At 37.3% G+C, this 23,018-nt stretch overlaps 2 protein-coding genes across 6 annotated transcripts in view; one reads left to right on the top strand and one right to left on the bottom strand.

Annotated features, from left to right (window-relative positions):
- CUNH21orf91 (chromosome unknown C21orf91 homolog) overlaps positions 1 to 20,577 on the top strand; it is a 109,429-nt gene extending 88,852 nt beyond the window's left edge. Inside the window, exons 5-6 of one of the 2 annotated variants that reach the window (XR_003093903.1) lie at positions 20,138 to 20,312; positions 20,416 to 20,577. Coding sequence is in view for 1 of the 2 variants with exons in the window: in XM_025203343.1 (XP_025059128.1) it covers positions 20,138 to 20,163 (26 nt within the window). In the remaining variant the exon portion in view is untranslated. Of the gene's footprint in view, positions 1 to 20,137 lie in introns of both variants that reach the window. The other variant, XM_025203343.1, reaches the window with a different exon arrangement.
- CXADR (CXADR, Ig-like cell adhesion molecule) overlaps positions 1 to 23,018 on the bottom strand; it is a 65,533-nt gene that overhangs the window by 1,545 nt on the left and 40,970 nt on the right. For 3 of the 4 annotated variants that reach the window (XM_006022914.3, XM_025203339.1, XM_025203337.1), the window contains exons 4-7: positions 22,685 to 22,846; positions 20,600 to 20,722; positions 20,084 to 20,222; positions 14,024 to 19,679 (exon numbers count right to left, since the gene is read on the bottom strand). In XM_006022914.3, the coding sequence (XP_006022976.1) occupies positions 19,412 to 19,679; positions 20,084 to 20,222; positions 20,600 to 20,722; positions 22,685 to 22,846 (692 nt within the window). In that variant the 3' untranslated portion in view covers positions 14,024 to 19,411. Of the gene's footprint in view, positions 1 to 14,023; positions 19,680 to 20,083; positions 20,223 to 20,599; positions 20,723 to 22,684; positions 22,847 to 23,018 lie in introns of those variants that run through there. The other variant, XM_006022915.3, reaches the window with a different exon arrangement.

Genomic DNA, 23,018 nt, shown 5'->3' with positions numbered 1-23,018 from the left:
TCAGTTCCATGTTATTTATCAAAGTAATAAGCATACTAGCTATCTCTTTTCCTAGATCATCAGTGAAGACGCTGACTCAGACTGTACCTCTAATACTGTATTACATCACTCCTCACTCTCCCAGCATTTGACACACTTGTTGGGTATAATTAATCTTGTGTAGAACCCTCCAGCTGCATGCGTCAGTGACAATTGCACAAATCTAGATTATATTTTCAAACATTACTTTGCTTTGCTCCCTTGATACACAACTATACTGTTTTGTATATCATCCCCCTCCTCTTCTCAGAAAACAAGGATCTTGTTCTGGGAAGGCAGAATGAAAAAAAAAAATTCCCTGGAGCCACTGCTGAATGCAAGCTGCATGCAGGATAGGAAAAGTCTATTTTTCAGCCTAAAGTTGCTGCCAATTCAGTGGTGGCTCTGTTACGGTTAAAATTTTGACTGCGGAGCTTGCAAAGAGAGAATGAGCTGACTGAAGAGTAGAGACTGTCACTTCTGCGTGCAGCCAGAGCCCAGCATGGAGTCAGCCCCAGCAGTTATTTCCAGCATCCCCAAGTCTCTATTGCAGCATGGAAATCAGGTTCCTCATTTGAAAACAAAACAAAACAAAACAAACTCACCTCAGTTTTGGATACCTAATTTTTGGGGAAATGGTACATGTGGCTTGCATGCAGATACGGTGGTTTTGTAGTCATAAGAAACGCTCTAAAGAAGGAAGGTGTCATTCTTCCAAGAATCCTCCTGGGATTTACCTTGCAAATTTAGATTTCTCTCTTTATTATTTTTTCCAGTAACTTAGAAGAGATCAATCCATCATGCAAAAATAGTCAGGTATATTTGTCTTATGCGCTCTCTCTCTTTTTTCAGAGTATAGGGATATTTTGTTAAGATATTGATTACATTACACTCCATGTAATGCACCTATAAAAACAAATCCAGACTACGTCTTCTGGTTACATCCATGCTGTAGCGGGTTGCTGCCTCACAACCTTTTCAATCCGGCTTTTCCCCTTTCCTGAGTATCTCTCAGCAAGCCTTGGCAATATGCAGTCTTTAAACCCATTGGCCTTTGCTGCCCGGAGCGTGTCAGCATGACACAGTAATAAGCAGTCATTTAAAAAATTAAGCAAGTAAATGAAAATCCTTATTGTCCTTCACACAGAGGGGTCTGTTGTGGCTTCAGCCTTCAAATCCCAGCTTATCCTCCTTGTACCCCAGAAGTCTCCCATCCCTGGTGCTTCTTCTCTGCATCTCCCTCTGGTTCTGCCTACTGGGATTTTTGATCCCAGTGAGCCATTCCCTCATTAGACTTCACACAGCTGTACCACCTCAGCCAAGCTAGCTGCCTCCTCTTATGGGGACAGACTACCCTGTTACACCTGCTGTAATTAGACTGAAATATTTTGGGCATGCTCTTTATTGTTTTGCCCATGCAGTACCTAACAAAATAGAATCATATCCCAGGTTGTTCTTTATTGTAGTATCATATTCCAAGTAAGTAATAAATAATGTTTCCCAATAGAAGATTAAACTCCTGCCCCTTGAATTTGCCCCAGGTGCTCAGCCCGTCTAGAAAAGCCTGCAAAGATGGTTGCCATTCAATGCACCAAGATGGCAACAGTTTCTGTCAAATAACATAATAGGGATGCGAATCCCTGAATCGAGGGCCTTCCGTCATGCATGCCCTAGTCCCAATTCCTTTTATGAACAAATATAGGTACAATTAGCAAGACATTCCTATTCTGATAAAAATATGTGAAATACACACAGAACCTATTGTGATATTGTAAAACATTAGACTTCGGCTACGTGGATATTAAAAATGCAAATGAACTTGCAGTTAGGCATCAAAATAGGGATGTAGAAAGGACTGGGCAAGAAAAAAAGTAGCAAGCTATGTTTTGCTTCGGTATCAACAGGTACAAACTCCTATTAACAACTATTCCTAACAATCTAAATTGGGCCCAGCATTCCCAAGAGGAATACCTTTCAGATTATAATTGCTTCAAAAGCAAAATAAATTCTTAGCTGACATTTGGAGGATTAATGATCTGTTATTCAAATCTGTTTTTTCAGTGGGTCAATTCCCATTTCTCAAGATTTTCCTGTCCAAAGTTCTCTCATTCCTAAGACCTTCAACCTTTATTTTCCTTAACTCATCCTTCCCCTGCTGGTAAATCCCTTAAACAACATGATAATGAAATAAACAATAATCAACAAGTGCAACATGAAAGTTCAGTTTTGGAGACATACAGTAGGTGGTTTTGTACAATCAGTGATAAAACATCCTTTGTTTTCTATACGTTATAGATGGTAACTTCTAAGGCAAGAGAAATATTGCACTCAACAAAAGGCAATTTTATTTTAGATCTCATTAAAACATACTAAAGCCCTAAACTGAACACTGGTAATTGACCAAGGGCACTATGATCATGACTTAGCTACATCGGATGTGGTCAAACAGACAAGTCTGAAAAAAAATTATATATGCACATAATTTTGTTGTTTCACAAGGAGTGATTTCCAAAAGCTTCCGAAAATTATAAGAGAAGACAACTGAGAAAGAAAAATAAATAAAAATGTAAATCAGTTGGGGGTTCAGCAATTAACTAAATAGACAAATCACAATTAAAAAAAAAATAGAACTGTGTAATGCCCATTTCACTGATGAAGTAAAAGACATGCTTTGAAACAAAAAGAAGATGAAGTAGTTGTATCATATGTGAATGACAGTAATTTCTGTTCCAGTCCTAAAAGAATTGGCAATGTAATAAGATTCAGTTTACTATGGAAATTACTTAGGACTGGAAGTATGGTTAATGCCCAGGCCTGACTCAAGTAAGGTAAGCAGAATGACCTAAGCATAGGCTTTTTTAGCCTGGTATTAGTCCAGAGCAAAATAATGGGCACACTATGGGATTATGGAAATATTAATGTGGGATTAAATTGATAAAACAGGCTCATTGTAAAAGCATCTTTCCAGGGACAAAATATTTTGTACTTAAGAGCATTCTGGTACAGAAAGGCTTAGAAGAACAAATGGCTGGAACCTGAAGCAAAACAAATTATGATGAAAAAGACAGACAATTATTAACAGTGGAGATTATTTAATGGAATAGATTATACCAACGGAAATGGTGAATTATATATCTCTTAATATCCTCAGATCAAGACTGGAGTACTTCCTGGAAAATATGGTTTCATCAAGTACAAGTTATGGGACTCGATAAAGGGGAAACTGAGTGCAATTTAACTGGGTACAGGAGGTCAGACTAGATTATCCAGAAGTCCCTTCTGGTCATAAATTCTGCAAAACTACATTAGTTTTCATGTTGTTGTAAATCTATTTTTAGAACAAAAAAAGTTAGTTTAAACTCACAATTAATGTGGTATATTTCTATGGCTAGTGGAACAGTTAACAAAAATAATCTTTCCATGGTATCAGTATCTCATGGTACCTCAAGGGCACATTATCAACTTTAGTAAAGACACTTGAAGCACTGAGGCATTATCTGTTATAGTAGGTCCATCTAGAGGCATCAACCCTCAAGAAAATTGTAGAAAAATTAGAGCCCAATAGAGAACAATATTTGAGGTCTAGAAAACAAAAGGAAAGCTTAGAACAAATGGGATTATTTTGTTTGGAGAAAGAGGAGACTGAGGAGGAATTTTATAACCATCTTCAAATATCCAAAAGGTGATTTATACTCAGGATGGAGACAGACTAGTATCTGTGGCTACAGGGGATAGGACAAGTAAATGTTTTGTATTGTACAAGGGAAATTTAGGTGGTATATTAAGAATAACTTTATAACTATGAAGGTATAACTATGCTTTGGAACAAATTACCTAGAAATACTGTGGTATCTCCATCTTTAGAAGTCTTTAAGAGTAAGTTAAATGAACATTTTTGGATGGCTTAGATGGGGATGATTTCACCTTCCAAGCCTATTTTTCTGATTCTTGAGTGCTATTCATCCATAAAAGTCTTTTATACATATTTACAGATGGAGAAACTGATGGAAATCAAGTGTGAAAAATCATTCAGGCAAGCAGTGGCAGGATCAGGAAATAAGCCTATATCTCAAGTCCTACTCCAATGCATTGGACTAAGATCACATCTCCTCAAATATTATGCATACTATCTTGGAATCCTAAAAGATGGCATTCAATGCACATGGAATTCTCTCACGCAGGGCCCTGTTGGCATCAGTGAGGATCCTGCAGTTGCCACAATCTTTCTTTATGAACTATAAAGCGTATGATTGGGACCTGAAAAGGTTAGTTAAATGTGGTTTGGCCAGAATGGAGGATGCTGCCTGATCAAAATTCTCCTGTGCACTCAAGTGACCCATTTTTTACTGTCAGCAGGTTACTGTTTATGCCCAAAGTGCTGATTAAAATTCCAGCATAACTAGGTGCAACCAGAGACAGATGTTTTCACTTTCAGACATCTATTAAGAATTTTAAAGGCATAGAGACTCCACAGTGTCTTCCAGTTGCAGAATCTGGAAAACACAAAATAAAACCAACCAACAAACTAGTGGCTTTTCTGACAATTAGTCCTACTAGAAAAATATACATGCCTTTTACCAACATGTATATTGGACTAAGCCTAGGAAAAGGGGTTAAATTACATACTAAAAATTAGCTGGTAGATTTGAACACTAATGCAAGTATTTTGGTACCAAGCAACTTAACTTTTAAACATATACAAAAAAAGGAAATGAAAAATAAATGTATTCTTACTCATAGCTAACTTTGAAATTAGTTCATCAACAAATCTTAAATCAGAAATTTCATTTAATTAATTTCTTAGCTTCTTCTTCATCTTAAAGTTGTTATTGATGATGTACGGCCTTGATGTTTTTGTTCAACTGTGCAAGATGTGACAAGAAGAACGTACAGTAACAAGACAACAGTACAACCATATCACTTTAAAAAAATCTTGCCTTTTGTTATATATTCACTTTCCTGACAAGGCTTGAGAGAAGTGAATTGATTTTTGCAATTAAGTTCAAAACAAAACTTTAGTTTTATCTGTTTTAATAATGGAAAAAACAAAGCCACCTCTTAGAATTGGGTACCAAACTGCTCCAGCTGGGAGTGGTCAGGAGCAGTGGTTTGGGCCAGGGACAGCAGCAGCAGCGTGTAGATGCCCGCTTCCAGAGTCTGCTCCCCTCCCCTCATTCCCCTTGCTGAAAGGAAAGAGGAATCTGCGTGCTGCTGCTGTAGTCTCTAGCCAAGCCGGGCCCCCTGCACAGCAACTCCCCACAGCTCCTAGCTGTAGAGGTCTGACTCTCAGCTGCTGCAGGCACCTGAGAGCTCTAGAACCACTCCTGCTCCATATTGAAGGGAGCAATTGTGGCAATATGCAGATCCCTCCTTCGAGTCTGCTCCTGGCCAGAGATGGGGGAGGGGGCAGGGGAGCCGGGCAAGGAAGGAGGAACCTGTATACTGCTGAGCTGGACTCAGCACAGCTGCTCCTCGCTGTGTGGGGTAAGAGCAGTTCTTGGGCTCCCCATGCACCCACATTAGTAAGGAAAACAGTGGAGGGGAGAGAGGCAGGTGGGGAGGCAAGTGGTGGAGAGGCAGGCACCAGAGGGGAGAGGGGAAGGAATCAGGCTGCCTCTTCCCCTTACCCCTGCTTCCCCCCACACCCGGCCCTCTGCCCCTGCTTTCCAGCCTTAAATTTGCCTCATCCCCCTGCACTGCTAAGACAATCCTCCAATAATTACATTCTAGACATGGAAAATTATAACAATATTTAGAATCGAATTATTGTCGAGAGGTCATCTTAAATTCAGCATCACCTTGGAATTGGGTACATTTGGTAACATTTTCAAATCAACAGCCTAATTTCATTAGCCTATTTTAACTCCAAACACAATGCTGCTGAAATTTGATAGAGAAAAGTTTCGGAGGAGGTTGGAGACCAATGTATTTACTAATGTTTTTCAGATTATCTCATTTCCCGTACTTTTTTGTTTGTTTATTTCTGGATTGTACCCTAAGGATTGAAAAAATAAAGTTACCTGATCCAAATCTAGATTAGATAGGCATCTAGCTGGAGCGATCTAACCCCAGCCCTCTTTCCTGCCTATGCAGAGGGTCGGACTCGATGATCTATTGAAGTCCCTTCCGACCCTAACATCTATGAATCTCACTGAAGCCAGAAGGAATCTTTCCACCAACTTCAACAGATTTTGGCTTCGACCTTAAATGTAATGATGCTTTATTAATGCCACACTTAAAAGATGCTAATGAGCTGGTAAGGCTAGTACTGCAACCTATTAATGCACTGTTTAAAATATACTGGTACTGTGAAATATTATTTTGGCATCAGATTCAATGATCACTTTGAATGATATTTATACTTATGTAAAAGAAACATTGGCAATTTGAAAAATCTTTGATAATGCTTCTAAAACTGTGTATTACACTTAAAGATTATAAAGGAACATAATTGAAATAAGGAGGGGAAGATATGTCTAATTTGTTTTAATTTGCTGTCCGTTGGCATCTTGTACATAGCCCCAATCCTGCAACTTGTTTTGCACAATGGATTCTTTCACTCAAGTTTTTAAGCCCTGGTACAGGTAGAAGAGCTTTATGTGAGCGCAGGAAAACCACCAACATGGAGAGGTATAGAATATAGGTATTTTCTCCCTTCCTGAAAAGACTTATGAAGCAAACAAACAGAAAATAAAGGTGTAATTTACATTAAAGCTGTTAATAATTTATAAATTGATGTTACAGCATACTGAAAGAAATGTATATTAGTACTGTTTATTTAATAGTAATCTCTTATAATTTCAGTTTCATAGTTTCTAGGGTTGGAAGGGACCTGAACAGATCATCAAGTCCAACCCCCTGCCCTGGGCAGGAATGAGTGCTGGGATCATAATACCCCAGCCAGATATCTATCCAACCTCCTCCTGAAGACCCCCAAGGTAGGGGAGAGCACCACCTCCCCTGGGAGCCCATTCCAGAGCCTGGCAGCTCTAACCAATAAGTAATGCCTCCTGATGTCAAGCCTAAACTTGCTCTCAATCAATTTGTGGCTGTTATTCCTTGTTATCCCTGGTGGTGCCTGGGGGAACAGAGCCTCACCTATTTTCCGCTGTTCCCCCCTGGTGAGTTTATAGATGGCCACCAGATCCCCTCTTGGTCTTCTCTTGTGGAGGCTGAATAGATTCAACTGGGTAGATTCAGCATCATAGATTCATGATGTAACTGAACTTGTAACAATTGATTAATAGTAGAATAGTAGATTCTATAAGCAATCAGTTGATCATTTACTAACCCTTTTATACTAGCTAGAGATATCCTCAGTTTTACCAAAAATTCACATTTTTTTTCGTTCTGCAAAAATCAGAAAATATTATGAATCTCAAATTCTACAGGACTTTTTCTTATTAACTGAGGACTTTTTAAATGCTTAACATTGTTGCTGTGGGAGACGCTCAGTCCAATTAGCCTTACCATGTGTTTTTTTTTAAGCATGTAAACTTATAAATGAAACCAGAATTATAAAAATAGGTGCATATTCAAAAATTAATACATAAAGTCACTTTAAAATAAGAAAAATAAAGTCCAGAACTTCTTTCTTAATACCAGCAAAAGCTGTGTTATCCATCACTTTATCAGCCGGAAAGCTCCACTAACCGGCATCTGAGGGACACAGCAAAAGCAAAACCGGAAGTCCTACTTCCAGTTTTGCCCCCACGAGCCAAGTTCTTCTTCACTTCTTCTGTCCATGGCCTGGGGCAAAGCAGCCTGCACGGGGCCGCCTTCCCTGTCCCCCGTTACACTGATACCAGGGAGTGCACCGGATGGTGCACAGTTGATTACCCGGCATCCCCCATTCCCAGAGGATGCTGGATAACAGAGCTTTTGCTGTAAAATGTTTACAATCCATACTGAAGAATTCTCTGTGCATGAGAAGCAAAGTACACATTGAATAAAACTTACAATCACCTAGATACAATATATTATTTTCATTAGCTTAAGACATGTAAACAAGATTATGAAAACATTACATCAGAATTTTAAAATTCAGTTTTAATACTGTGAGGCATTTAATTCACTGACTCATTTGAATAATTGTTTTTTAAAATAGAAAAAGATCTAATTCTTTGAAGCACATTTATTGCACAAATGACTCCTACTGACTAGTACTGGAGTCAAGTGGTGTATTAATACTTGACTAAGATAATATTCAGTACTGATAAGTCATGTTATTTGTAAAGCATCTTAGATGGCTCTGGTACCATATAACACCTAAGTGTCATCAACATAACAATGGACTATCAAAAGGGACTGGAAACCAGGTAAAGATGTAATTTTGGGGGCAAGTTTGTTTAATAAAAAAACTTCTGATAAATGTATGTGAGAAATCATGATGCAGATCACTTGTTCTGGGGCATTAGGGATACTGAGTGTTGGAAGCTCATTGCAGGGTATCTATTCCCTTTAACTTCTCTTGCCTAACCATACAATTGCCTTGAAATTTCCTTGGCCTCTCAAAGCAGCTGAGTTTTTGTTATTTTAGTAGGTCACATTTACACATCACCAACACACATTCATTTTGTAATCTTTAAATGAATTTTCTACATTTGCATCATCACCCAGCTTTATTAATACATTATTGCTCTCATTATATAACTCAAAGCATACATGATAGTCACTAGACAAACAGGAATGCAAATTCTGAAATGCTCACATCATTACCTGTTTACAAGATAAAGTATGGGCAGGTTAAGATGGAAGAAACATTTCAAAAGATTTAATTTACTAGTAGTAACTGTTTTTGTATAAAATGTGTATCTAGATGTAAAACATCTAGGGCTAAGCATGAGTAAATAGCTCATCTGAGATAAATTTGTTATTTTTGCTTAAGAAAAAAAATAATACTACGTGCATGATCAGCACCAGAGGAATATTTTTCTTCAAAACGGATGCTTGCACCTTTAAAGTTTTGCCATGTACTATCATATTATTTTTTAAATCTTGAAGAAATGTTTCTCCTCTTGACAGTTATGGAATTAAAAGCGATGGAAATGGACATTCTATTTACTCATAAAAAATACAGTGCTAGCTGCCACAACTTAAGTGCTTCACAGTGTTTTACAACCAACCGGCTGCACCCAAGAGATGTCATCTAGTTTAAACATCAAAAGTAATTCAGTTTCTGCATTAACAATATTCTACACATTTCATGTCAAGTCTGTTGCTGTTCCACCTGACCTAGTATGATAAGTGGAAACCATAATGGAAGAAAAGATAAAAGTAATGAATGTCTTTTGACAAGTGCACACTTTGTAGTGGGTCCTTGTATTTGTTTCTCATCAGCAACAAACTTATATCTGAAAAAACCTAGTGGCCAGTTCTTATTTCTCAGGTGCTAGAAGCCTGTATAGTGGAGATAAAGTTTTAGAACAGGAAACTATCACTGTAAACTGTCAGTGGAGGAAATTCTCTCATCAACAGATATAATTCACACTAAAACAAGGAGAACATGAATAGTGTTCTTAAGGCTTCCTTATTTCTACAGTATATCATCTGTCAGCACGCTATTAAGGATCAAAACAAAAAATCATGTTTGCATGACGGATTTTCTCTGATATTTACCTTAGACTAACTTCTTCTTCTTTCTCAGAATGGAGGAAGGGCATTTGATGCCCAAAAGTTTGTCAAACAGCTTCCCAGCTATACAATAGGTCCAATGAAAGATATCACAAGAAATCCTTGCCTCTCAAACAAAACTGTTATAGATTCATAGATTGTAAGCCCAGAAGGGACCTGGAAGATCATCAGGTCCAGCTCCCTGCACCAAGCAGGAAAGATAATGGGGTTAGATGACTCCAGCAAGGTGATTGTCTAGTCTCCTCTTGAAAATCGTCTTTGTCAAAACAAAGCGTGTTTTAATAAAGTACATTTTTCCCCTCTATTGAATCGGGTCAGTAACTCACAATAGTAATTTTCTACTATTGTAAGACCTGACACAATGGGAGGGGTAGGAGAGGAGTTGAAATATCAACATACCTTCACTGATGTGTTGGTGTGAACTTGGGGAAATTTACATTTTAAGACTTATGGAGGAGAATCTTGAATTTCACTTTTTTTTTTAAAAAAGAGTTCCCAAACCATTTTCTGCTTTGGTGGGAGTGGGAGAGATAAGACACAAAAAACATGAAAACAGATGCTGATTGATTACTATACATTGAAAGTAACAGGCAGCTGGGAGGGATGCCAATCTGCAATGGTAGACTGAAGTGAGTTGGCAGGAGATCCAAATGAAAAAAAAATCTGTCAAAACAGTTTTCCATGCCAAAGTACTGTTTGAAAAAGTTCCCTAAATCTTATTTAGAAAGTTAGAAAAAAGTTTAGAAAGTGTCAATATAGCCTGTGTTAACATTTTTTTTTGGATATAAAGGTTTAGAAGCAATTTTTCATACTGAAATATTATTTAAAAGTTAAAACCTCAAAATTATCAGAATTAAAATATTTTGATTAACCCGAAATTAAAAAAAATGGAGTGTTGTTTCCTAAAAATTAAGTAAGAAGAGTCTTTTTTTTCCTTTTTTAACTCACTTGTTTTAGTCCCACAAATTTTAAAAAAATCGTGATCAGGTTTATTCAACAACTTAACTGTGCCTGGTGACCAGAATCTTGACAACAGCTGGCATTCCTATGTAGCAAAGGAGAAATTATTCTCTCTATTCCCTCCTCAATCCCTTCTCTCAACAGCTGTAGCTAGGGGTCTACTCAACTCAAAGAGGCAGATAGTCAATTTCATGGGCAGATTGCAGGGCCAGCTGCCATTTTCACAGGCCTTATCATGGTGCCCCACATATCTCTGACTGGTCAATGGGCTCTAGTGGCCTTGCAGCTGATTGGTGGAGAGGGCTATCCGTCACATAGCCCTGCCCCTCAACGCGGATTGGTGGAGAAGCAGGGCCACATGACAGGCAGCCCTATTAGCCAATCAGTGACGAGAGGAGAGGGGGTGGCAACCATCTTGCCCACTCCTCTTCATGCCAGCAGCTCCCCCTCCCCCAGCAAACTGTATGGCCAGGAGGACTACTGGATTCCACTGGGTAGCCAGCATTTTAGTTTTAGTAACACCCGCTTTCAACCTCCCCTTTCACTCACACACACACACACACACACACACACACACACACACACACAGATTTTGTGAAATTCATGAAGTTGCAATTTGACTAGGTCCCTAGCTATAGTTCCTTCTCAAGTCAGGGAAGACTTCCTCCTCCTCCCTCCCTCCCTAAAATTCTTAACTCACCAGTTAAGGGTTAATACTTCTAAAAGAGTATTTTTTTCCTGACACTTGAAAATAAATAGTTGGAGAATATACTTATGAATTGTTTTTAATGAAAAAGAATATTATAAATTTGTGGTACCTGATAAACATAGAGCTGTTATATTAGGAGGAGGAAGAGAAGAGAGTGAGATTTTTTCTCAAGAAATATTACGCATTCATTGTTCTTTGTGGATAATCTAAAGTTAAAAAGTTGGAAGCAGTATCAGTCTGTATATCTATCAAGGTCAAGGTTCCATCCTGATATACCCATTCAATGACAAATGCAGAACCAAAATACAGTACAAATGAGTGTTCGACAAACAAGCGCTCTACATCTTTGGTCTAACTTTGGTAAAAACTGGAGAAGCTGTCTTATTGCTTGCTTTGTTCACAACAAAATACTGCAAATGTGAGCTGAATTAAGGGAACTTGAATTCAGAGCACTGGATAAATGGATAAAATAGAATTCCAAGGCCATTCAAGGCTGTTCAAATCAGTAGCACTGAAAAGGTGTTATGCAATGGCAGTTTTCTGATATGCAAACAGAATTGGAATATTTGTTCAGTTTCACGTGACGGCCCGAGTGGCTTGGGTTTTTAATGGCTTAGAGAGGCCCATACATATTTACATGTGGAAATTCAGGACTAGCTACCTAGTTCTTATGGATTTAACTTTCTGATGCAAGAGATTAGGGAGAAGGAATGGGGAGACAAACCAGAGTACAACCTTGGTGATTTTGTTTTGAAATGGAAAAAAAGAACTGACCAAGTGAGGAAACAGCTTGGGGGAAATGGAGCAATGTATTAATTCACCTAAACTTCAATAAAAATAGTAATATCCAGAATTTCTTAGTCTGCTTCAACAGCCAAAAAATTTTTCTTGCTCAAAGGGATGAAAAGCATAAAGATGGGCTTGCTGTATTTTGTCTCAAAGAAAATTAAAAAATGGAAATGCAAGGCATCTTTACATGTGCTCGGGGGGGGGCTTTAATTAGAGGAGCTCCGAGATCCACTCTAATTGAAACATCTGTAGCGCCTTGTGCATTCAGCATCCCGCACTTCCAAATTGCGACAGGGGTGCTTTAACTAAAGTTCAGCCACCATTTTAAAGCATGGGGACACTGAATGAACAAGAGGCAGAGGCTGCTGGAGTGTGCTAATTAGCATGATTAATTAGATCACTTCTGATGCATTGTAATTACAGCACGTCGCAGCAGCATCCCTGCACCTCTACAGGCACCCACAAAGGCTACTGGAGAAATCTAAGTAATACCAATACAAATAGGATTTTCTGCCAGTCTGAATGCCCCTTGTTCTATAAAGATCTAGAAGGTCTTTGCCCAGATGTGAAGCTAATATGAAATCAAGAAATACTGCTAGCACTACTGGAATAGGCAACTGACCATTCCAACTAGAAAATCCAGGCAACAGAAGGAAATCAGTGGGTCCAGATTTATTAAAGTTTAAAAACAATCTATTTCTGAATTAGTATTCTGTACCTGTTTTCATCGTGAACTCATTAAATACATGTACATATTAAGTATTTATGGTTTATCTCCTCTCGGGTTTTGTTCCTCCCACATACAGTGAATACTCATCAACTGAAGTAACTGGGTCACACCCTTGAGATGACTCAAGACACTTGGTTAAGAATGCAATGCCTCAGATGTGTATACACATTTAAAAATCAAATCTATCTGCTTTCATTTCTTAGATTTAGAACCCAGTTAATCTATTAAATTTCCTTAAAATTTCTGCATAAAGGTTACCCTTGAATATTAATACCTAGATTATATTATGACTCTGGACTGGAAGGTTAAAGAACTGCTATACTGGCAAAATATTTTTATCATAGGCTTTTCATGCATACTATCTTCTTAGACTTAGCTGATCAATAATTATATTTGGTAAAGTGGTGTTAAAAATAACATCTGATATTGCACAATTAAAATTAGAAGGTATTCTCACTGCAATACTTTTATGATAAAAAATGAAATTTAAGCAGCTGCTTCCTTAAATTCATAGTGGTATAAATCTATGACCAGGGGTCATGTGACTAGAATCTCATAATTTAATTAAATAATCTGAATATAAATCTGCAAATGTCAATGAAAGCATTAAAAATGTGTAGCTAATACCATTGAACCTATTCTACATAGACTTAGAATCTGCAGTGTTTGCAGATTTAAGAACAAGTTTATCTTGTGAAAAACTGAAATTTACAAACACTAAAAATTAGATTATGGAAGCTAATGAGCTCTTCAAAGAAAAAAACAACTTATTTTGAATACATACACTCAGTAAGAGGAGCAGTGATATATAATGTCTCAAAGAGTTATATCTAGAATAGTATCATAGTTGCCTTGAGAAGGTGACATTTATACTCAAATATTTTATTCCTACAATGAAAGATGCAGTCAACAACAATTTGAAAATCAAATCAAACCTACAATTTAGGAACAGCAGAAATAGAAAACCAGAAATAGAAAAACAAAGTGCATATATATTCCCATAAAGAATTTAAACCACTCAGCTGTTTGCCTTTTTTCCCCATTTAGGTTTATAAAAGATACTAGAAGAAGAATGTGATTAGTACAAACATAGTAGGGCAGTCACATTCATTAGGATGCTTCAAAACACAGTGAGAAAGTGGAGCCACACACAAGCCCTGCTTTAGAATAAAGACAGACTCTTATTTTCTCTAACAATTTTATTTCAACAGAGTACACAAGTCTGTCACGAAGCTACAGTACTGTATATTAAAGTTTTTTTCCTTTACAAATGAACTCCTACAAAATTTCAATGCCTGTACTTTAAATACTTTAAAAAAATTAAATACAAAATCTCAAATTCATACCAATATCAAACATTATGTTTTGTGCTTGTGAAGTGTATAACTTCTTTAGTTCCAGTAGGTATTTAAGCTATGGGTTGAACTGAAATGCACCCCAACATTGTGGATCCAACACAAAGGCCACAGGAAAGCTAAAAACAATGTCTAAATAGGGGTTACATGATCTAAAAGCCTTATGAGGCCTTACCATGCTTGACGGAAGGTACTTCTAGTTAAGAAAGATTATGTGGCAAAGGCAAAAATCCTCATCTGAAAATTACTATATACAGAAGTTACTTCCTTTAACTAGAGATTTTCCGCAAATGGATGTTTTTAAACATGCCTGTAGCATTTAGTCATATAGTTACTAGGCAGGAAGAATGCCAACATTTAATATGACATGTTACAAGTTAATAACATTTTTTTTAAATATGCCCATTTGCACTTATTGAATAAATAAAATGCCACATTTAATGGAGTAACTATAAGTGACAAATTACATTAATTTCTCTCTTGCTGCATTCAACACATTTTTAAGATTTAGTACGTACATAAAAATTTACCTGCATGAAATTTCAGTGGGAAAAAGCCAAACACTTAACAGCTGTTTCAGAACAGGGCTAATTTAATTCCCTTGCCCTCAAAATTTGTTATTTAATGAAAACTAATGCTTTCTTTGTACCAAGCAAATATATTAGCTGATAAGTAATTACATCGCTGTGGAGGTAACTAGTAATTGTTTCTTCAGTTCATTTGGATTTAATCATTTACAACTGATGGAATGAAGTACTGATAAAGTCGTGTTCTAATTGGTATACCAGTTGTCCTTACTTCTTCTAAGAGTTTTCCTTAGTAATCTTATCTATTATTTTTGACATTGTGCAATCTGCTGGCCTCTATCCAATCTCTTAATAGGCAAAATACTGTTAAACCAGTCTTTGCTTTAACAATCATTACTATCTATAAATTGAATAGTAGAATGCATCAATTCCAAAGAAAAAACTGACACAAAATCCATTTATAATGGTCTTCTCAGTGCTTTAACCATTTAATAAGGCCTGAATATTAGGTAGTTTTGGGTAAAGTCTACCAAGTCAAGAGGATTCTGTATTTCAGACAGTCATGGGAAGTGACAACATCCTTATTCCCTAAGCAATGACAGACAGACAGACCTGATAGTTATGTCTTGAGGGTACATAATGCTGTTTTCCCATTATGTCCACACAGTCTTTTCCTGTTAACTGTCAGAGCATTAAATACATTATGCTCTGGTTAACTTGTCTCTCCAAATGGAATGCAAACAACAGTAAATTATTCAGTAGCAGCCAGTTATAGGGAATACAAATCTGGGAGCAGAATGGTGCTAGCTGGGTATTAGAACAGCAGCAAATTGGTACTGCAGCAAATTAACTTGAGTTTACTATATGTACAAGGAAGTTTCAGAAAGTAGCAGCAATTTTGAAATAAAATCATGTTTATGTGCAATGATTATTTGCTGGATCACGTAAACTTCTCTGCACAGTTGTAAAAAATGGCTGTTAGACAATGCCAGCACCAGGGGTTCCCTGCTGCTTTGCAGTTTCCCATTCACTGCACACAAAATGTTTTTATTTCAAAATTCCTGCAACACTGAGACATACTTGTACAAATCCTGCTTTTGTCTACATTAGTATAAGATTTAGTGTTTCATGATTACCTGATGGGAGTGCAAGAGTAATAGAAAATGCAATGTTAACTACCTCACATGTCAACAATTACATAAAACAAGCACAGTAGGTTGTAAACTGGTTGTCCAGCCCTACAGCTGGTTTTAAATCCATGGGTCAGCTCTAGTTTTGCACAGCTAATTTATCCTCACAACTGAGATAACAGCATATTTTTTAAATTCATAAACACCTTACTTTTGGGGTAGGTAACATATGAGTATATATCATTTAACCTTAACAGCACCTCTTTAGCACTTATAGTCAGGTGAGAAAGATAGTTATCTTCATCTCCAAACTTTGAAAAGTGTTTAAAAACACCTTATTAATTAACTTGTGTAGTCGTGTCTGGAAAATGACTAGAAAGTAGCATTCAGCACAAAAGAGTCTTCATCCTCCACCATTCTAATAAAATAGGAAAGTGGGCGATGTACAGTAACAGTACTCACTAATTGTAAATAGAAGTTCAAACAAAACTAAAGCACTTTAAAATATATAACACTAAGAAAAATTCCCTAAGTCACATCCAAAAAATTGACATGAAGAAGTACAAACAAGCAATATGTGAAAATAAAGAAAACAGATCACAGTGTTGTGTTTTGAAGACTACCTTCATCTCTAAAAGCACCTGTCCAAACAGTAATTTAGGCACCAGAAATTTCATTTAAAAATTAAGTTACAATCAGGCATAAAGTTTATTGAAAAGGCACAGATGAAAATCTCTTAGTTCTAACAATAAGATTACAACCTTAAAAGATGTCCCAAATGTAGGAAGTTTGTATACAAAAAACTGAGAATACTTAATATCCACTTCACTCTCTAAAATCAGTATGAAAGGATATGTACCCTACATAACAATCCAGATCAAAAGTAGTATACCTACTTAGTGCTAGGACAAATATTTAGGAATGAGCTGAAAAGCTTATCACAGACAGATCTAGTCAATTAAAAAAAAGACACTATAGCCTATAAGCTTGAAAAACCTTTTCTCTCACACAGTTACAGAGATATATCTAGTATCTTTCACACAGGCAGTACCAGACATAGTGCTGCATACTATATTCCTTTACATTTTACTAAAATATTTGGCAGTTTGTTATCTACAATTGATGTTTTAAATTCATGAAACGGTTATGAAAAATGTCACTTTCACAAAAACACAAACTGGTTGAAAGTTTAAATTCATTATCTACAACTACCCAATAGGCATTATTAGAATTCATGAAGAGTAGTTTAGTAGGTCTGAAACCAAGAGAAAAAAAATAAGCACTTACTTCTCTATAGCACTGTGTTTGCAAGAGGTGCAAAATGTTGGGCTCCCCCCCCCCTCACCAAGAAAAAAAAAAATCTCAACAAGTTATTTTTAGATAACCACAGTGCAAAGAGAATTTACCAAAACTCTTTATTTCTATCAACAAGAATGGAATGACCTATTTGGTATCGGTATTCTAAAATGATATTCCAAAGTAAAAGGCCAGATTTTACCAAAAGTTGACTATTTAACAGCTATTCACTGAAGTCAAATACAGTTTCTGCATATTTAAATCTTTGGGAGGGAAAAAACAACAGGCCACTGTTTTGGAAGGAAACTGTTGTTTTAAAGGTCATCGCAAGGTTTTGAAAATCTTGACAATAATGTAGTACTAAATCAAGAGTTCTCAACCTATTTGCCATGGTGGGCCACACTTGTAGCTTCCAATGTGTTATGTGGGCTACAGCCACACAATTTACTGCCTATGTACCCATTAAAAAAAATGTTTTAACAGGATGTCACATGGGCAGCAGCAGTGTGCTAACTGGGCTGCAGGTTGAGAACTGATGTAAATAGACCTGTGTCCATTCCTTAAGGCAGGAGTGCCAACCTCACCTTGTGCCCTGGAATGGATCTAGCCCACTGTGCTCTTTGCAGGCTCTTTGCAGGCTAGACTTAGCCTTCGGTATACGATAGCAGCTCATTCCTACCCAATGCCACATGACAGTGGCATCTCTCCAGTATGGGGCACAGGACGCAGCTCTAGCTCTGGCCACATGCACCACACCCCATGCCAGAGCTGCCACCACTGGCACCATTCCAGGTTGGAGCCATGTGTTCTGTGCTGTGGTGGCAGCTCCAGCTCCAGCACAGGGTATACAGCAGGTCCAGCATGGGGCTAGTGGACGAGCAAGTGCAGCCGTGGCACTGGCGACAGACAAAGCAGCTGAAGGGTGACTAGGGCTGTATCATCCCTCCTGCCACTGATCACCACATCCACTGGAGCCTAAGAGCCCTGGATCCTGTGACAGGCTATGCCTCCCCCACTTCCAGTGGCCTGCTGGTAACCAGGCAGGATAGAGCAGCTTCACACAGATCTGGCCTGTGGGATATACCTTGATACTCTGGCTTAAGGGACAGGAACAGCTGACCTGAAGTTTTGAAAGATTAGGTTCTGTGAGTAACACATTTATAGTGCCTTTTTTAATGGCAGCAAACGTGAATGAGGTTTAAGTTTCTTGGCATGACTATAAGTTCTTGTTCCTTTACTAAACGTAGGATCTCAAAAATCATGCTAGGTCTGTTATAAATTTTACTTGTTGGAACTAATGAAGTCAAGTTTATCAGTTTATTGCTTCAGTTCATTGCAACTGTTTGCCCCTGAATTAAGTTTCAGCACTTCAGAAAATGCTCCAAATCAAGTTAAAAGATTTTCACACTTTTTGTAAAATATTTATTTCATATTTCAGTTATTGTGGATTTCATAGAAGAGTGGCCCAAACGAGTTAAAACATTTCAGTCACTCCAAACAGAGTAAAGTCTCTAGATTGATAACAAACCTCTGCTGTACAGCTGGAATGTCTTATCACTTGTAAAAAAAAAAAAAAAAAAAAAAAGCACTGCATTTTGTTTTCTACTCAGAATCACACATTAGCCTAACAATATTTTTTCAGCACCCTAACAAATTTAATTATGGTCAGTGCTGGTATCTAGCTGGGAACATCAATGCTTTGTTAATATACTGTGGGCGCATCTACATGTGTGCATTTACTTCACAGTAACCAAAATTACCATGTAGTACGAGCACGCATCTACACATGCAGGCCCATACTGCACAGTAAATATGGCGACTTACACTGACTTGAGCATAAATTTGATACCTGCATGACAAAGGTATCAAATTTATGCCCTATTAGTTACTGTGCAGTAAGTCATGTGTAGACACCTTACCGTGCAATAATGCTGTGTGTATGGACTGACTCCGGACTAAAACTTTAGTCCTATCAGTCCACACACAGCGTTAATGTGTTTTAACGACTGCACGTGTTGACGCCAGCCTATTCCTGCTTACTGTGCAGGAATTTAAGCCAGCATAAATGCATGTGTAGACAAACCCTTTATGTTTGAAATTTAAAAGGAAGGTTTGTGACTATGCTTGAAATTAAAAAGGAAGATTCAAATTAGCTTGCTCATTTTCTACCTGGAAAATTTTGTGCATTTTAAATGTAAGTAGAACAAGATAGGTTTCGTTAATACTTATAATGAATAAAAAAAGGACTAAAACTTAACCCTATTCTATACGATGGAGCCATCTTTACTTTGTGCTGGAATCATCACAGGGACCGCTCCCATTCTACTAAGATTAGGTGCAGCTACCTTTGGTGATGCAAAGTTTGGATTTTGTTCAGGGGTACGTTCAAAGTCTTCACTTGGAACTTGGCTATATGGAGTCTTGGTATATCCATCCATATTGGAAGGAGACATTGAACCCAGAGAAGAACGATTGCTGCCTACATAGCTGCGGGCTGTTGAAGTCCGACTCTTTGGAGGGGGAACATCCTCTCTGAAAATGAAATTGCAAAGAAAACTTGATTAACCAGGACTGTATTGGTGTTTTTACATGTTCTGTGAAGGTTCTCTAATTGGCTTTTTTTATTCCAGCAAAAATCCCAACAAATATAGCACTCAACTTTTTACTTAAAAACATATTTGTCACACTAAGAATCTCTGTTCAACCAAACAAAATATTTTGGAATATTACAAAATAGGGTATGCATAAACAATTACATTCATACTACATTAAAAATATATGGTTTTGGAAGTAGCTGTTACACTGAGTTAATGAACTGACAGATCAATAAAAAATGTTCAGCTCCCATAACGAACATATTATTAATGAAAGGACAGAAATTACTTTTTTAATTTTCAGAGATTATAACTCAAAGGCTTAAAACTATGGGTCATTACCTAATATCATGATGCACTTCTTTTTCATATTTCTTCTCTCTGTGCTTCTTACAGGCATAGGATATGAGAAAAGCCAGTAAGCAGAGCCCCAGCAATGTTCCTATAATCGCTCCAGCAATTATGCCACCTACATTTACAGCTAGAACAGAGAAAAAGAAATGACTATGGTACTGGCCTTCAAAAGATCAAATGAACAGATAAATCTCCTCTCCTACCTTTAAATAAAAAGGTAAGAACATTCCCTGTTTTCTATGCCATAGAACTACTGAATAATACAAATGTGTTTCAGTTGAATTGTAATGTTAAATTTGAATAATTCTTCATTTGTACAGAAAGCCACATAAAAACACTGACCTCCTTTCTGGAGCTCAAAGAATGTTCCATGCTCAAGTGAATGGCAACTATCAGTTCAACTGTGTATATCTTCTCTCCCCTCTTCAAATCATATAACAAAGTTATGCTAGTTCTTTAATAAACAAACATGTTTAGTCAAATATTGTACAAGAAAATACTTACGAGGGGTAACATTCAGCACAAGAAAACATTCGTCTGTGCCGACTCTGTTGGAAACAATGCAACTGTATGTACCAGAGTTATCCTGAGAGGCATTTTTCACAGACAGTTCTCCTGTGTTTTTATCTACAACATTGAAACAGAAATTTGGATTAGCATTTTTCTTCTATTGTAATTATCTAATATTCTCAAAGGAGAGAAACCAAAGCATAAATGAAATTATTTTAAAAGCTAATCTACCTTACTTATGTTATGCTAATGAACACCTGGTCCAGTTCATATAATCTTTACCTTGTGATCAGTAAAGGCCAGTAAAAGTAGATTTGGGGGGTTTACTTGCTATTATTTCTTATCCAGCTAGTTCAGAGTAAATTGTCTTGTGCAACTGCATGAAAAGTAGACACTCTTCAACAACTATATATTGACTATTCAGTTATGCATACTCTCTGGATTTGTTGGGAGTGACCAATTTGCCCGACAGCAAGTTTTGTATTCACATCATCATGCCCTAGATTCTAATGGCTCGACCTAAAGAGAGATAAAAAATTGAGAGCAAGTGACTTATTTTTAGTTGAATAAATACGTGGCCTCCTTTCACAGATTTACAACTTGGAAACCTGCTAAAGGCAGGTGCCTACACATCTCTCTCACTTAGAAAAAAAGAGATACTTTAAAAAAAATAAGGCCAGAAAGCTATGCCTTTTCGCTACCCAATAGCTCAGATGGTTATAGCACTGACCCAGAATCTAGGAAACCCAAATTCTCTCCATTTCCTTACAGAAAACTCTAAGCATCAGGCTAGTGGCCATATGGGTGACAGTACTCCTGTCCAAGTTTCAATTATAAGGAAAGAATTTAAGACATATGGGGTGTATCTACACAAGCTATTCATTCAGTTCAATAAACTCTGGCACAGTTTGCACCCAAGTCAGTGGCTCCCAGGCACGGCATCTTCACATGCACCCAGGACCACAGCAGTTTGAGCTAGTGGAGCAGCCCCTGGGGGTCAGCCCCAGGCTCCAGATGCTGGGGCTGACTGGGGTACGTGTGCGCCAAAACTACAGAACCATGGGACTGACCCCCAAAACCTGCTGCCAGCCCAGAGCTGCTCCACCCTGACTCATACTGCTGCAGTCCCAGTCACTGTCCACATGTGCATTTCTGCTCAGTAAATGTCTCTGCCAAAAGAAGGTACTATCAGGGGCACTACTATCTTATGGCGGTTAATTTACTGTACCCTAATATCAGCACATGTGTAGACAGTGATGCTTTACTGCAGAACTAATTAGTCAACTCTGCAGTAAAGCATGTGTAGATGCACCCATAAAAGCAAAAGCAAGTGTGAGTATGCCTCTGTAACCTACTGATTCCTTTTCATATGGTAAAAGGGGTAGCAACAAAAATAAGAATGAATTACTTAGTTTATAATTATTTTTATGGCCATATAATAAACAATGAAATATTTCAAGGATTTTTACAATAGATATTGCTCTCCCTTTTGGCCAGCAATTCTGCCTTAAAGCATCAGCCTTCTTTTAAGCAAGATGAAGCAACAGTGAAAGAGTTTAACAGATTACACAAGTTTCAGATATGGTCAGTTTGAGTCTGTTACTTCAAATTTTAATGTTCTATTCTGATTTAGTGAGCCAATATTTTAAGCATTCCCCAAAATTACTTTCAATCAAACACTACTACATTAGTTCTTCCCTAATTCACCATCTCCAAACTTCTTGGTTCACCATAGGTACTCACATTTTTAATAATGTCTAAGTACTTTTAGCCTGGCTTTCAGGGATACCGCTATATCTCTAGGAGTTCATTTTAATATGAAGTATAGACTACATAATGACTAGTTTTATAATAGTTACTTCTATTTCACTATCATTTACCAGTAAACTAAAATAGAATGTCTGTTGGCTTCTTTCATCTAATTCATATGCAAGTGTCAAGACTTTGCCTGTCTTATGTTAAAACTGGCAAGAAATATTTAGTGCTTCAAGTTCAACCCATGAATAAGTCATGAATAAAAAACCACTACCCATCTTAAATATATTACTAAAATAAAAAATAGCAGAAGATAAAGGGTACTCAGTAAAGATGTAGCCGGAAGTTGTTCTGTGCCAGTGCCAGTAAGTTTTCTCCAGCTGTAGGACAAGAGAGGGGAGCCTTCCTGTGCTGCACATTTTAGGGTCAGGTCACTTCCAATTTCCTGTGATCCTTCAACGTAGCATTTAGTTCTTGCTGGCTTTACTAATAGATAAAATTATATTTAATTAATATCAGAATTGAGTCAACAACTGTGTTCAAGAACGAAATTTTGATAGGTAAATTATTTAGCTGAATTTTTTGTGCTATCAAAAATAGTTTTTCAGCTCAAAACAGAAGACATTATATATAAAATATAAACCAATCATTACCGGGG

The sequence above is a fragment of the Alligator sinensis genome, unplaced genomic scaffold (genome assembly GCF_000455745.1).
Source record: "Alligator sinensis unplaced genomic scaffold, ASM45574v1 scaffold486_1, whole genome shotgun sequence".
Lineage (NCBI taxonomy): Eukaryota > Metazoa > Chordata > Crocodylia > Alligatoridae > Alligator > Alligator sinensis.
This window is presented reverse-complemented; position numbering and strand designations above follow the sequence as displayed.